The 16,347-nt window shown below is 44.0% G+C and overlaps 2 protein-coding genes across 2 annotated transcripts in view; both read right to left on the bottom strand.

The window, feature by feature from the left end:
- Window positions 1–11,436, bottom strand: part of LOC123366039 (general transcription factor 3C polypeptide 2-like) — a 38,315-nt gene extending 26,879 nt beyond the window's left edge. The window contains exon 1 of the mRNA XM_045009128.1: window positions 11,387–11,436. Within this exon, the coding sequence (XP_044865063.1) occupies window positions 11,387–11,436 (50 nt within the window). The remainder of the gene's footprint in view (window positions 1–11,386) is intronic.
- Window positions 10,567–13,639, bottom strand: LOC123367171 (zinc finger protein 501-like). The gene is made up of 2 exons (XM_045011255.1): window positions 13,591–13,639; window positions 10,567–13,238 (listed from the first exon to the last, which is right to left on the bottom strand). Exon 2 carries the CDS (start codon window positions 13,225–13,227, stop codon window positions 11,965–11,967), a length of 1,263 nt encoding a protein of 420 aa, XP_044867190.1. The 5' UTR covers window positions 13,228–13,238; window positions 13,591–13,639; the 3' UTR covers window positions 10,567–11,964.
- Between the last annotated feature and the right edge of the window lie 2,708 nt (window positions 13,640–16,347).

The following is a 16,347-nucleotide window of genomic DNA, read 5'->3' on the forward strand; positions in this document are numbered from 1 at the left end:
TGGTCCTAGGACTGACCCTTGGGGAACACCACTAGTTACCCCTCTCCATTCTGAGAATTTACCATTAATTCCTACCCTTTGTTCCCTGTCCTTTAACCAGTTCTCAATCCATGAAAGGACCTTTCCTTTTATCCCATGACAGCTTAATTTACGTAAGAGCCTTTGGTGAGGGACCTTGTCAAAGGCTTTCTGGAAATCTAAGTACACTATGTCCACCGGATCCCCCTTGTCCACATGTTTGTTGACCCCCTTCAAAGAACTCTAATAGATTAGTAAGACACGATTTCCCTTGTTGTTGACTATTGCTCAAGAGTTTATGTTTTTCTATGTGTCTGACAATTTTATTCTTTACTATTGTTTCAACTAATTTGCCCGGTACCGACGTTAGACTTACCGGTCTGTAATTGCCGGGATCACCCCTAGAGCCCTTTTTAAATATTGGCGTTACATTAGCTAACTTCCAGTCATTGGGTACCGAAGCCGATTTAAAGGACAGGTTACAAACCTTAGTTAATAGTTCCGCAACTTCACATTTGAGTTCTTTCAGAACTCTTGGGTGAATGCCATCTGGTCCCGGTGACTTGTTAATGTTGAGTTTATCAATTAACTCCAAAACCTCCTCTAGTGACACTTCAATCTGTGACAGTTCCTCAGATTTGTCACCTACAAAAGCCAGCTCAGGTTTGGGAATCTCCCTAACATCCTCAGCCGTGAAGACTGAAGCAAAGAATCCATTTAGTTTCTCCGCAATGACTTTATCATCTTTAAGCGCTCCTTTTGTATTTTCATCGTCAAGGGGCCCCACTGGTTGTTTAGCAGGCTTCCTGCTTCTGATATACTTAAAAAACATTTTGTTATTACCTTTGGAGTTTTTGGCTAGCCGTTCTTCAAACTCCTCTTTGGCTTTTCTTATTACACTCTTGCACTTAAGTTGGCAGCGTTTGTGCTCCTTTCTATTTGCCTCACTAGGATTTGACTTCCACTTTTTAAAGGAAGTCTTTTTATCTCTCACTGCTTCTTTTACATGGTTGTTAAGCCACGGTGGCTCTTTTTTAGTTCTTTTACTGTTTTTCTTAATTTGGGGTATACATTGAAGTTGGGCCTCTATTATGGTGTCTTTAAAAAGGGCCCACGCAACTTGCAGGGATTTCACTTTAGTCACTGTACCTTTTAACGTTTGTCTAACTAACCCCCTCATTTTTGTATAGTTCCCCCTTTTGAAATTAAAGGCCACAGTGTTGGGCAGTTGAGATGTTCTTCCCACCACAGGGATGTTGAATGCTATTGTATTATGGTCACTATTTCCAAGCGGTCCTTCTATAGTTACCTCTTGGACCAGCTCCTGCGCTCCACTCAGGATTAAATCTAGAGTTGCCTCTCCCCTTGTGGGTTCCCGTACCAGCTGCTCCATGAAGCAGTCATTTAAAGTATCGAGAAATTTTATCTCTGCATTTCGTCCTGAAGTGAAATGTTCCCAGTCAATATGGGATAATTGAAATCCCCCACTATTATTGGGTTCTTAATTTTGATAGCCTCTCTAATTTCCCTTAGCATTTCATCATCACTATTACTGTCCTGGTCAGGTGGTCGATAATAGATCCCTACTGTTATATTTTTACTAGAGCATGAAATTTCTATCCATAGAGACTCTATGGAACCTGTGGATTCGCTTAAGATTTTTACTTCATTTGAATCTACACTTTCTTTAACATATAGTGCCACTCCTCCCCCCTGCACGGCCTGTTCTGTCCTTCCGATATATTTTGTACCCCGGAATGATTGTGTCCCATTGATTGCTCTCAGTCCACCAGGTTTCTGTGATGCGTATTATATCTATATCCTCCTTTATCACAAGGCACTCTAGTTCACCCATCTTCTTATTTAGACTTCTGGCATTTGTGTACAAGCACTTTAAAAACTTGTCCCTGTTTATTAGCCTGCCTTTTTCTGATGTGCCAGATTCTTTTTTATGTGACTGTTTATCATCTGATCCGGCCCTTACATTATACTTCTCAGTCCTCTGCTCCTGACTATAACCTGGAGATTCTCTATCATCAGACTCTCCCCTAAGAGAAGTCTGTGTCCGATCCACACGCTCCTCTGCAGCAGTCGGCTTTCCCCCATCTCCTAGTTTAAAAACTGCTCTACAACCTTTTTAATGTTTAGTGCCAGCAGTCTGGTTCCACTTTGGTTTAGGTGGAGCCCATCTCTCCTGTATAGGCTCCTCCCATCCCAGAAGTTTCCCCAGTTCCTAATGAATGTGAACCCCTCCTCTCTACACCATCGTCTCATCCACGCATTGAGACTCTGAAGCTCTGCCTGCCTACCCGGCCCTGCGCGTGGAACTGGGAGCATTTCTGAAAATGCCACCATAGAGGTCCTGGATTTCAGTCTCTTCCCTAGCAGCCTAAATTTGGCTTCCAGGACATCTCTCCTACCCTTCCCTATGTCATTGGTACCTACATGTACCACGACCACCGGCTCCTCCCCAGCACTACACATAAGTCTATCTAGATGCCTCGAGAGATCCGCAACCTTCGCACCAGGCAGGCAAGTCACCATACGGTTCTCCCGGTCATCACAGACCCAGCTATCTACATTTCTAATAATCGAATCTCCCATTACTAACACCTGCCTTTTCCTAGAAACTGGAGTTCCCTCCCCCGGAGAGGCAACCTCAGTGCGAGAGGCAACCCCAGCACCATCTGGAAGGAGGGTCCCAACTACGGGAAGGTTTCCCTCTGCTCCCATCGACTGCTCTACTTCCCTGGGCCCTTCTTCCTCCTCAACAGCACAGGAGCTGTCTAAGTGGAAGTGGGACAATTCTACAGTGTCCCGGAAAGCCTCATCAACATACCTCTCTGCCTCTCTCACCTCTTCCAGTTCCGCCACCCTGGCCTCCAAAGTCCGTACATGGTCTCTGAGGGCCAGGAGCTCCTTGCACCGACTGCACACATATGCCACCCGCCCACAGGGCAGGTAATCATACATGCGACAGTCAGCGCAATAAACTGGATAGCCCCCACTCTGCTGCTGGGCTTCTGCCTGCATTGTCTCCTAGTTAGTGAAAGGGTGGTTTACGGAAAGTAGTTTTGGAATGTGGTTCGGTTTATAGGTTTTAGGGGGGGGCCACGGGGAAGGGGTTAGGGCTGGCAAGGGGCTCCCACTCCCTTCCCACTCCCCTTCTAAACTCCCTTGCGAAACTCCCTGTTAGCAGCCCCTGGTCGCTTGTGCGCGGCTTTATAAAGCCCTGGCCTGAGTGAATGCCCCGCCCACTGATTAAGGCTCAGCCAATTACCAGAGGCTTCGAGCTTTCAAACCTGCCTCCAACTGCCAGCCAGAGTACACGGTCCCTCAAACAACCAAACAGACTGACAAACACAAGCTCAGCACACAGCAAGTAACCCCCAAACACAAACACACACTACAGTCAGTCACTTACCCCACAGATGCTGTATTAGCTCCTCCTTCACCTGGAGAACTCCCTTGCGAAACTCCCTGTTAGCAGCCCCTGGTCGCTTGTGCGCGGCTTTATAAAGTTTATAAAGTTGCGAAACTCCCTGTTAGCAAGCCCCTGTTAGCAAGCTCCCTGTTAGCAGCCCCTGTTTGCTTAGCCCCTGTTCGCTTAGAATTGTGAACTCTATGATTTCATGATCACTTTCACCCAAGCTGCCTTCTACTTTCAAATTCTCGAACTCCTCCCTATTTGTTAAAATCAAGTCTAGAACAGCTTCCCCCCCCTAGCTTTTTCAACTTTCTGAAATAAAAAGGACTGGAAGGGACCTCAAGAGGCCATCAAGTCCAGCCCCCGGCACTTATGGCTGAATCCGCTGAGTGCCTGTGAGATGTGGCCAAAGTCTACACAGGCTGTCTGTGAATGGGGTGGGAGCCTGTCCTAACAAGGAGGCAATTTTTTGTATGTTGAGACTAGCAGCATGCCTGCTGAGGGAAAGTCTGTCTCCATTCCTTTGGCTGTGGAGCTGACAGAAAGTGCCTCTCAGCTTATGCTGGTTGTGAATTTGTCAGTTGTCCCAGAGTTGGTTCTGGACTCAACTGAATCCCAGGAAAGAAGTGTTTCTAAGCTTGTGTGTTGTAACCTGCATATTGCCAGTGAGGAAAGCTGCAAGGGGAAGACAATGCATCTAATCCTTTAAACATGGAGTTTAGCAACTTGCCTGAAAGGCAGTTATGGGACAATCCTCCTAATGTGCTAAAAGTGGTTCTGGACATAACTGGCGTGTTGAAAGAATTTGTAGCTGTTCAGGATCTAGATTTGGTTACTGGTTTTTCAGAGCAGAAGCATCTGATGGGTGAACCCTCAAGGATGCAAGGGGGAGCAGACAGAGGCTCATCCCTAGACCCTTTGAATATGTCCTATAGTACCCTAGTGGGCTTAGGCACATCTGTTGGCGTCATCGTGGATAGTTCTCTGAAGATGTCTATACAGTGTGCAGAGGCGGTCAAAAAAGCAAACAAGATGTTAAGAATCATTAAAAAGGGGATAGAGAATAAGACTGAGACTATATTATTGCCCTTATATAAATCCATTGTACGCCCACACCTTGAATATTGCATACAGATGTGGTCTCCTCATCTCAAAAAAGATTTACTGGCACTAGAAAAGGTTCAGAAAAGGGCAACTAAAATGATTAGGGGTTTGGAGAGGGTCCCATATGAGGAAGATTAAAGAGGCTAGGACTTTTCAGCTTGGAAAAGAGAAGACTAACGGCGGATATGATAAAGGTATATAAAATCATGAGTGATGTTGAGAAAGTGGATAAGCAAAAGTTATTTACTTATTCCCATAATACAAGAACTAGGGGTCACCAAATGAAATTAATAGGCAGTAGGTTTAAAACAAATAAAAGGAAGTTCTTCTTCACGCAGCACACAGTCAACTTGTAGAACTCCTTACCTGAGGAGGTTGTGAAGGCTAGGACTATAACAGCGTTTAAAAGAGAACTGGATAAATTCATGGTGAAGTCCATAAATGGCTATTAGCCAGGATGGGTAAGGAATGGTGTCACTAGTCTGTTTGTCAGAGGATGGAGCTGGATGGCAGGAGAGAGATCACTTGATCATTACCTGTTAGGTTCACTCCCTCTAGGGCACCTGGTATTGGCTACTGTCAGTAGACAGGATACTGGGCTAGATGGACCTTTGGTCTGACCCGGTACGGCTGTTCTTATGTTCCTATGTGGAACCAAGAGTTGAAAGTGGAAAGTAAGCAGAATTCTGATTCTGACTGGTTGGTAGGAATTGATTATGTCCCTGTAATAAAACAGAGTCCAGTCACTAAGATGCTGTTGGTGGTCGATCCAAAAGCAGGCATGTAAGCAAGTGTCTGTGTAGATGTTCATACTGCAGCGGGGCTGCAATTTGTGGACACACCTAGCCAGCAAAGGGATTCCTGTAAGCAGGGAGGTTCAGATTTCAATCTTATAAGAGAATGATGGGGAGGGAGGGGGAAGGACCCAATCCTGCTGATGGGAAGAATGAGTCAACTCTAAAAAGAGAAATAAAATTTTGAGGTATGCACAATGATGGGAATCTGAAAGCTACTGTCTGGAAAGATACAAACTACCTGGCTGACAAGGGAGAGGGAAGATCTGCCCATAGCTATTAGCATATGACCAAGATACTTACAAACACTGACTACTCCAACTGTGGTCACTCAATTAGGATGAACTGCAAAGAATGGGGCAGACAATCACCATAAAGCTGGTGAGTATTTCAATACTTAGATTTACCAAGCCAGCATAAAAGAGCTTCTTTATTACCTCAATCATTACTCAGAAGTCCAAACAACACAGTTTCCTTAAAGTGATCCAGCCTTAGGCCTCCATCCAGGTACCCACATTAAATATGATGACAATTTCTGTAAATCTTATTTCATCATATAAAAGAAAAGGTTCTACCAATCCCAAAGAATTGGACACATTACCACCCAGGTTAATGAATGTTTCAGATCCTACCCAAATACATGCTACAGCCAATTCTTATTAACTAAACTAAAATTTATTAAAAAACAAAAGAGAGAGTATGGTTAAAAGATCAATATATATACAGACAGAGTTCAATTCACTGAGGTTCAGATTCATAGCAGAGATGGTGAGCTTTGTAGCTCCAAAGAGTTCTTTCAGAAATAGTTCATAGATTATAGTTTAATGTCCAAACCTCATATTCAGGGCGTACCGGCATAACTGGGACCTCAGTCTTGTGACTCAAACTTCCCCTGATGAAGCCTAAGCAGATCTGAGATGACAGAATCAGGACCCAAGGCTCTTTTCTACAATTTCATGTCTTTTGACAAGTTGGAGTTCTTCAGGGAACAAAATGTAATTAGGATGACTTTGTAGGAGGTCCAGCACCGGTACTTAGCTATACAAATTAACATAAGGCCATTTGCTTGTTCCTCCAACATTCACAGTACATTTCAAAGACAGATGAATACCGAGATATCCCATGTTTACAATTCATTTAAATGATAGGATGTTCTTTTGACCTCTGAATTATCCAAATACAGCATAGACAGCGACTGTTGATTACACTGTTGACCCCATTCATACATATGTAAATACACAAAAACAAAAACATTATCTCCCCACGTGTCTTTTGAGGGTTATTTATTTCACAGAATGTTTAACCCTTTCTAGCAATGCGTTACATCTGCCCATAGCTATCAGCATAGAGGATACACCTGGCCAGCCAAGGGATTCGGTGAAACAAAAGGCATCGTATGACCAAGATACTTACAAACACTGACTACTTAATTTAAACAAATTTGGTGTTACTGTTAAGGTTAAGCTTTTTCATGTATTTGATTTTGATGTCAACTCGTGTATGAAGATACAATGTGTATGACCTTGATGAAAAGCCTTTAAACATATTGGGAATGGTACCTGAAAAAACACATAGTTTCCAAGGCCTGTATGGTCATGCTGTATCTATGCTAGAAAGCCTTATAATAGTGAAACGTTACAGCTGATACTTGTAAGCAATTTTAGAGCTTTTCACAGCAGGAAAGCCATTACAAACATAATTTGCTGATGAAGAGGGAAATTGAGGCCCACTACCACATTGCTGTCATGACTAAATGCCAAGGTAATTCCACCTTGAGACCATTCATGTCTATATTAGAGCAACATCAGATGAGAAAAATGTTCAGAAAATGAAAGAAGCTTTATATAAAGAGCCTGATTCAGTCACACATGATTTTGATAAACCATTTCTGTTATACAGTGATACATCTAATATTGGGTTAGAAGCTGTAGTAATTCAAACTAAGAATGGAAAATTCCTATGATGCATTCAGCAGTGTCTAGGGACACCACTTTCTGCATCAATTTTGCGTGGTGGGGTATGATGCTGAATGGAATATGGGAGACACTTTATGATATTGTTGATACCAATATTATAAAATTGCAAGGAATCTTACCAAATATGCCATGTAAGATATCTGTGAAAAAATGTTACAATTTGCCAAATGTGATAATCTTATTTATATGTTTGTATCACCTTTGAATTGTGAGTTATAGATATATATAGTATAGTTGTATTTCCAAACTTGAGCTGTGAAATCACCAGACAGATTGGCATCAGCACTGCCTAGCCTGTTCGATGTCCCATCAAGTGTCATCAGCAGTACAATGAAATCATGGAAAGGAGCCAGAGGATACACCTTATGAATCAGCGAGGCATGTAGGGGCAGGCTGGTGGAAAGAACTCCAAGGCTTTTCCATGAGATATGCTGTGAAGCTTGTGTTTGGGACACAGGAAGTACAAGCCACATGGCAAAAGGAATATAAAGGGCAGCTGCATCGTCTCCATTTTGTCTTCAATCCTGCTTCCTACCTCTGGAACTTCTCTACAAACTGAAGCACTGAACACAGGACTGAATGACCCATCCAAGCTGTGGATGTCTTCCAGAGGGACTTTCAAGCCAGCAACTCACCAATACTGCTAAGAACCCGATACATGGACTCTAAAGTCATTGTACATATCTGAGTGCTTTAACCATTTAACAACTCTTTCTTTTATAATAAACCTTTAGTTTTCGTTACTAAAGGATTGGCTGGCACCATGGTATTTTGGGTAAGGTCCAACCTAATATTGACCTGGCAATGTGGCTGGCCCTTTGGGGTTCAGAAAAACATTTTGTATAGTGAAAAAAGTTTTTAAATAACTTCTCACTGTACTGGACCTAGGTGCTGATTGGGAGTCAGAGAACTGGAATGCAATAAAGGGGGCTGGGATCAGAAGCACAGTTTGTGACTGGCTGGTGGTCATTCAATGTGTAGATATTGTAATGTTGTTTTGTACATATGTATAAGGGGTCATTGTGCACCGTGCTGTGCAACATTGAATCTGCTATGTGGTTTGTGTAGTCTATTGCATCACCTTACTATATGATTTCTAAATGCAATGCCACTGTGCTATGTGTTATGTATCACAGTGCGTTCTTCCTTTAAATAAATGTTACTTTGTTTTCGAAGAATTACTGCTTGAACATCAATCCTTTGAGTGGAAGGCTATATCCATGTCCTCTCATGGATTAACAGAACTAGTCTTTTCTGGGGAGTCCTCTGAGGGTCAGAGACAAAGTCCCTGGTAAAACCTGGGCAATTCCTCTAAGGCGGGCCACCTCCTGCTATGCATTGAGACAGGCCAAATTGACAAATGGTTTTCAGTTATAGGCAAGCCATTATTGGGGTGCCTTGGATCCAAATTTTGGGGTAACAACAGAGAGGTATAAGATACATCCAGTTTCATATAACTAGAAATTCCAGAGCAGGTTAAATGTGATGAGACAGAATCAGGACAAGAAATTCTCCCATTGCATCCTCCTCTGATCCGTTCAAATCTGCTTCACTACAGAGCCTTATTATTTACAAAAGTTCTAGCATCATTGTAATGGGAAAAAAAACAGCCAACCTTCCCATCTGCAAACAATCCCATCCCAGTAGGAAAAGTCCTACAACAGGTTGGTGGCGATTGGATGTCTAACAGTGAATGCCAGTGAAAATGAGGTAGGATCATAGAAGATTAGGGTTGGAAGGGACCTCAGAAGGTCATCTAGTCCAACCCCCTGCTTAAAGCAGGACCAATCCCCAGACAGATTTTTACCCCAGTTCCCTAAATGGCCCCCTCAAGGATTGAACTTGCAACCCTGAGTGTAGCAGGCCAATGCTCAAACCACTGAGCTATCCCTCCCCCACTAAAAAGTCTGAAAAGGGAAAGAACAAGTCAAAAATTACTTAGACAAGTTAGATGTCTTCAAATCACCAGGGCCTGATGAAATGCATCCTAGAATACTCAAGGAACTGACTGAGGAGATATCTGAGCCATTAGCAATTATCTTTGAAAGGTCATGGAAAACAGGAGACATTCCAGAAGACTGGAAAAGGGCAAATCTAATGCCCACCTATGAAAAGGGAAAAAAGGACAACCCAGGGAATTACAGACCAGTCAGCTTAACTTCTGTACCCAGAAAGATAATGGAGCAAAGGGGGGAAGCAGTAGATGTGGTATATCTTGACTTTAGTAAGGCTTTTGATACTGTCTCGCATGACCTTCTCGTAAACAAACTAGGGAAATACAACCTTCATGGAGCTACTATAAGATGAGTGCATAAGGTTGGAAAATCGTTCCCAGAGAGTAGTTATCAGTGGTTCACAGTCATTCTGGAAGGGCATAACGAGTGGGGTCCTGCAAGGATCGGTTCAATATCTTCATCAATGATTTAGATAATGGCATACAGAGTACACTTATAAAGTTTGTGGACAATACCAAGATGGGAGGGGTTGCAAGTGCTTTGGAGGACAGGATTATAATTCAAAATGATCTGGAGAAACTGGAGAAATGGTCTGAAGTAAATAGGATGAAATTCAATAAGGACAAATGGAAAGTCCTCCACTTAGGAAGGAACAATCAGTTGCACACATACAAAATGGGAAATGACTGCCAAGGAAGGAGCACTGCGGAAAGGGACCTGGGGGTCATAGTTGATCACAAGCTAAATATGAGTCAACAGTGAAAAACTGTTGCAAAAAAAGCAAACATCTTTCTTGGATGTAGTAGCAGGAGTATTGTAAGCAAGACACGAGAAGTTATTCTTCCGCTCTACTCCACACTGATAAGGCCTCAACTGGAGTATTGTGCCCAGTTCTGGGTGCCACATTTCAGGAAAGATGTGGACAAATTGGAGAAAGTCCAGAGAAGAGCAACAAAAATGATTAAAGGTCTAGAAAACATGACCTGTGAAGGAAGATTGAAAAAAATAGGTTTGTTTAATCTGGAGAAGAGAAGATTAAGAGGGGACATGATAACGGTTTTCAAATACATAAAACGTTACAAGGAGGAGGGAGAAAAATTGTTCTTCTTAACCTCTGAGGATAGGATAAGAAGCAACGGGATAAACTGCAGCAAGGGCGGTTTGGGTTGGATATTAGGAAAAACTTCCTAACGGTCAGTGTGGTTAAGCACTGGAATAAATTGCCTAGGGAGGTTGTAGAATCTCCATCATTGAGGATTTTTAAGAGCAGGTTGGGCAAACACCTGTCAGGGATGGTCTAATCTAGATAATACTTAGTCCTGCCTTGACTGCAGAGGTCTGGACTAGATGACTCTTGAGGTCCCTTCCAGTTCTATGATTCTATGACTCTAACAGGCTTTGCCAACAGTTGGAAACTGGGATTTAAACTCCAAATGATCTCACTGCGTTTGAGATCCATTCAAATTCCCCTTCCAAGTCTGTGACACATTCATCTCAGCCCTAAATTACTGTTTTGGGATCAAAGAAAACAAAGTGTGATCCCCAAGCAGAGGGTTGAGAACCCCAAATCATATGACACATTAAGTAGCAGAGATGTAGAAGATAAATTCTATATGGCTCTAACAAAGGAAATGTTGCTGGGCTAATTCGGAAGGTCGGACTCCCTCTAACTCACCACCTGTTCAGGTATCACAGAGGCTGAAAAAACACTTTCCCCCCTCATCCCTGCTCGTCTTTGTTATATTTAAATATATTTAAAATGAGAAAAATGGAACAAAACCCAACTGCTTTTCAGCACAAACCAGTGCAATGTGAGAACAACTGTGAATGAGACAATTTGTCCCTAGTGGGGAACCTGGTGACTAACAATCACTTTGCAGTGGGAGGAAAAGTATAAACATGATGTTCTTAATTTGGTTAGACTAGGAGAAGTGATGGAGGTTGTGTCAGATGGTGAGGAAATTTACTACATTACCCTGACCACTGTACATGGGCTATTTTCTTTACTGAAAAAATAGCTGTGGTTTTACATCAGGATCACTAACTTAATCTAGCTAACTCCATGGAAAACCTAGTGGAGTCAAGGCGCAGGTAGATTTAACCTCCACGTACCTGGTAGAGGTCACTCCTGGTTTCCCCACCTGGGGCTGATGGACATTCATGTTGGAGGGACACACACTTTCATGATACAGGACAAAGAAGTTGATGAAAAATACTGTCGGATTCACCAGGGCCAGATTTCAAATTAGGCACAGTAGTACGCCTAGGTGCACCAGCATTCTAGGGGCGCCTTACTTCTCTAAAACTGTGTGCAACATGAAGGTCAACTGTAGGCAGGGTGGGCACTGAAGATGCTGAGCCTAGGTGTAAATCCAGTCCTGGAATTCACTCCAAGAAAGGGTGAGCTGCAAAAGGGAAAAGCAGACAACTCAGCTAGGGCAACTGAGATACTACGATGTCACAAATGCTGCCTTAAACCTCACTATGTGGGAATTAGCAAAAGGAAAACAAAAATCTTTCCTCAGCCATAGACAAGGATTTTAGAGTGTTTATCTCCCTTGCAGATTCTCTAATGATAAAAAAGGGCTGAGTTCTGATAGAAGAATTTCCCACACTTTACGGATACTCTGATGTGTAATAAGGTTTGAGCTCCTAGAAAAGGTTTTCCTGCACTCACAGCATCCATATGGTCACTCTTGAGTGTGGCTTCTCCGATGTCTACTAAGGTGTGAGTTCCGAGCAAAGGTTTTCCCGCACTCACAGCATTCATAGGGTTTCTCCCCTGTGTGGATCCTCCTGTGTGTAATAAGGTTTGAGCTCCAAGCAAAGGTTTTCCCACACTCACAGCATTCATAGGGTTTCTCCCCTGTGTGGATCCTCTGATGTTCAGTAAGGGTTGAGCACTGAGGGAAGGTTTTCCCGCACTCACAGCATTCATAGGGTTTCTCCCCTGTGTGGATTCTCTGATGTCTTATAAGGTCTGCAGACAGAGTGAAGGTTTTCCCGCACTCACAGCATTCATAGGGTTTCTCCCCTCTGTGGATCCTCTGATGTGTAACAAGGGTGGAGCGCCAAGCAAAGGTTTTCCCACACTCACAGCATTCATAGGGTTTCTCCCCTGTGTGGATCCTCTGATGTTCAATAAGGGTTGAGGGCTTAGTGAAGGTTTTCTGGCACTCATAGCATTCATAGGGTTTCTCCCCTGTATGGATTCTCTGATGTTTAATAAGGGTTGAGCTATTAGTGAAGGTTTTCCCACATTCACAGCAGGGTTTCTCTTGTGTGTGGATCCTCTGATGTCTAGTAAGGTTTGAGTTCCAAGCAAAGGTTTTCCCGCACTCACAGCATACATAGGGTTTCTCCCCTGAGTGGCTCCTCTGATGTGTAATAAGGTTTGAGCTTTGAGCAAAGGTTTTCCCACACTGACAGCATTTATAAGGTTTCTCCCCTGTGTGGATTCTCTGATGGTTAATAAAGACAGAGCTCCGAGTGAAGGTTTTCCCACACTCGCAGCATTTGTAGGGTTTCTCCCCTCTGTGGCTCCTCTGATGTTTAATAAAGTGTGAACTTTGAGTGAAGGTTTTCCCACACTCACAGCATTCATAGGAGCTCTCTCCTGCATGGAGTCTCAGATGTCTAATAAGGCTCGAGCGCCTACTGAGCTTTTTCCCACACTCAACGCATGTGTTATTTCTCTCTCCCATCAGGATTTTCTGCTGGGCCGTGGTTTCCTTGAGGCTTTTGTGAGTTCCCCAATAATTAACTGATTTACCAACTTTCTGCCTTGGCTGGTTTCCCTGCCTCTTCTCTGGCATGTACTGACTCTCACAGGCTTTTCCCTGCTCACAGCTCCTGGACACACTCCCCTTGCATCTTTGCAATAACACCCCATGTGATTCCACTTGTTCATCATCTTCCTGCTGAGGATTCTGCTCTATGGTCTCACTCACCATCCCATTACCTGCTGGGACAGAGAAAGAAAAACTTCAGATACAGGAATGGAAAAGGGGAGAACAAACCAAGAGAACAGCTGGAGAAGGAAAAAAAATTAGGGACTGAATTTCCCCAAACTCTTCCCCAAAGGGGCGAGAGGAGGTGATCAATTCTGCATCCAAGTCTCATCCAAACACTTAGGGGGAAGGGAGCTACTGCCAGGAATTAGGATGGGTAGGAAGCCATGAACATTATCTGCCCTGAGGATATGACACCTACTTGGGGCAATCTTGAACTCAGAGAGCTCACAAGGTCTTTATTGGTAATCCCAGCAGTTTCCTTCAGGAAATGACAGATTCTGAGTTGGTTTAATGATCCCTCACCTGTGCAGCTGCCTCTCAGGATCTCTCTTTCCTCTGAGCCCTGGAGATCTGGAGCCCACGGCTCTTCCCCTCGTTCCAGCTGGGAGATGACATCAGGTTTGGAGACTAGAAACCCTGCTCAGGGGAAAGAAGACCAGTGAGATCAGGTGAATTTATGAGACATTTGTCACACACAAAAAAGGTTCTTTTAACTCCAGCCCACTTTAAAGCAGTAGAATCCTGGGGCCAGCTCTCCAGGTGCTCAAAGGTGCAGGACACGCTTCTCATGAGGGATTTAACTGTGCCCATGTCTACTAGGAACACACACAGCCAGACACTGATGATCAAAGGGGCTCCTAAAACCCAGAGCAGGCAATTCCATGTCCCAGCAAGTGAAGACTCTGGCCAGAGGAGAAGTCCACCTGGAACTGCTTCTTACTGACAGAGAGAGGGCCAGAGACACTGCAGGAGAGGGAAAGGCATGAGGCCTGACAGCTGAGGGGGGACACTCAGAGACGAGGAAGGGCACAGAAAGGCAGCTAGCCTTGATAATCACTATGACCCCCACAACCCTTCCTCTAACTGCTCTCACCCTTCCCCACCTCCTGGGACCTGAGGACCAACCACTCCTTGTGTTCTCTCCTTCCCTCCCATTGCCCACAACCCTCCTTGCTACCAGTCCTCCCAAATTCTCTGATATAGTACCTAGCTATAAAAAGGGAATAAGGACAGCCCAGGGAATTATAGACCAGTCAGTTTAATTTTGGTAACCAGAAAGACAATGGACCAAATAATTAAAAAAATCAGTTTCTAAGCATCTTGAAGAAAACAAGGTCAGAAGTAACTGTCAACATGGATTTGCCAAGAAGAAATCACATCAAACCCACCTAATATCCCTCTTTGACACGGTAACAAGTAGAGCCCTGCGTGGCTACAAAAAGGTGCATCCACATCTGATCCTGTGGATTGGACATCCACAGATACAAAGCGTACACCCGCGGATTTGCAGGGCTCTAGTAACAAGCCTTTTGGCTGTGGGGGAGTAGTAGATGTGATATAACTTGACTTTCTGATACTGTCTCACGTGACCTTCTCTTAAGCAAACTAGGGAAATATAGACTAGACAAACCTACAATAAAATGGGTGCACAACTGGTTGGAAAACCATAGTCAGAGAGTAGATGTCAATGGTTCACAGCCAAGGTGGAAGGGCATATCCACCTTGGGGTCCCTCAGATCTCTCCTGGGTCGAGTTCTATTCAGCCGTTTTAATCCAGCCCTCAAGCTCCTGCTTTGGCGCTCCCGCCAGGAAGCCGGGTCAGAGGCCAATCCACGCAGCTCCCAGAAGCAGCAGCATGGCCCCCCTCCAGCACTATAGCTGGGGAGCAGGGTCTGTGACGGGTTGGGTCACAGAAACTCCCTCAAGACTGTCACTAGATGTGCTGGGATACCACTGAGAGTCAGTGGCAAAGCCAGGTTCTACCAGCAGGGGGAGCAAACAAACAAACAAACAAAAAAGGTGCCAAAGCAGTGGAGAAAAAAAAAAAAGAAAAACCCAAGTCTTGCCACCAAAGACCCGGAGCAGCTGAAGGACCTGCTGCCAAATTGCCGCCACGGACCCAGAGTGGCTGAAGGACCCGCCGCCAAATTGCCGCCAAAGACCCGGAGCAGCTGGGATGAGTGTAAAAATTAAAAAGGTGCCATTTTGGGGGAATGTGCTAAGTGGGGAGCAGCTGAGAGCAAACCCCCTGCCAGAGAAGGCTTCCCTCCACTCCCGTCTTGCTGCATTAGACACTCCAGTCAGCTACAGCACAAACCAAGAGGTTGGGCCACGCACCCCTGCAGTGCACAGAAATTAAGATTCACTTAGCTCAGGGGTTTCTCAGTTAACAGGGACTTTCCCAGCACCCAGTATTCAATCTTTCTGGGTGCCTAAACCCCAAACACATCCGTTTTACTCTGTATAAAGCTTATACAAGGTAAACTCATAAATTGTCTGCTCTCTGTAACACTGATAGAGAGATATACATAGCTGTTTCCCCCCCCCCCCGTATTAATTACTTACTCTGGGTTAATTAATAAGCAAAAGTGATTTTATTAAGTAGAAAGAGTAGGATTTAAGTGGTTCCCAGTAATAACAGACAGAACAAAGTAAGTTACCAAGTAAAATAGAACAAAACACACAAGTCTAAGCCTAATACAGTAGAAAACTGAATACAGGTAAATCTCACCCTCAGAGATGTCCCAATAAGCTTCTTTCACAGACTAGACTCCTTCCTAGTCTAGGCCCAATCCTTTTCAGACCAACGTTGTAGTTTATGGCCTGGGTCCAGCAATCACTCACACCCTGTAGTTACTGTCCTTTGTTCCAGTTTCTTTCAGGCATCTCTTTGGGGTGGAGAGGCCACCTCTTGAGCCAAGTGAAGATAAAATGGAGAGGCTTCCAGGGCCTTTTATAGTCTCTCATTTGGGCAGAAAACCCATTTTCTTCTATGCAAAATCACAGCAACAAGATGGAGTTTGTAGCCACCTGGACAAGTCACATGTCCATGAATGATTCAGCTTTTTGCAGGCCAACGCCACTGTTTACATGTTAGTTTGAACGTTCCCAGAAAAGCTCAGATGTGGATGTGGCGTCTCCCAAACTGCATTGTCAGTCAAGTGTTTCTTGATTGGGCACTTAGTCAGAATAGTCCTTTCTCAAGAAGCTGACCAAATGCTTCACTGATGCTACTTAGAATCAAACACACAGAGATACAAGTATATAGCCAATATTCAT

The sequence above is a fragment of the Mauremys mutica genome, chromosome 3, assembly GCF_020497125.1.
Source record: "Mauremys mutica isolate MM-2020 ecotype Southern chromosome 3, ASM2049712v1, whole genome shotgun sequence".
In the NCBI taxonomy this organism is placed as follows: domain Eukaryota; kingdom Metazoa; phylum Chordata; order Testudines; family Geoemydidae; genus Mauremys; species Mauremys mutica.

Bases quoted from the DNA above. Each gene is read 5' to 3' on its own strand.
- LOC123367171 (XM_045011255.1), bottom strand. From the start codon at position 13,227: ATGGTGAGTGAGACCATAGAGCAGAATCCTCAGCAGGAAGATGATGAA.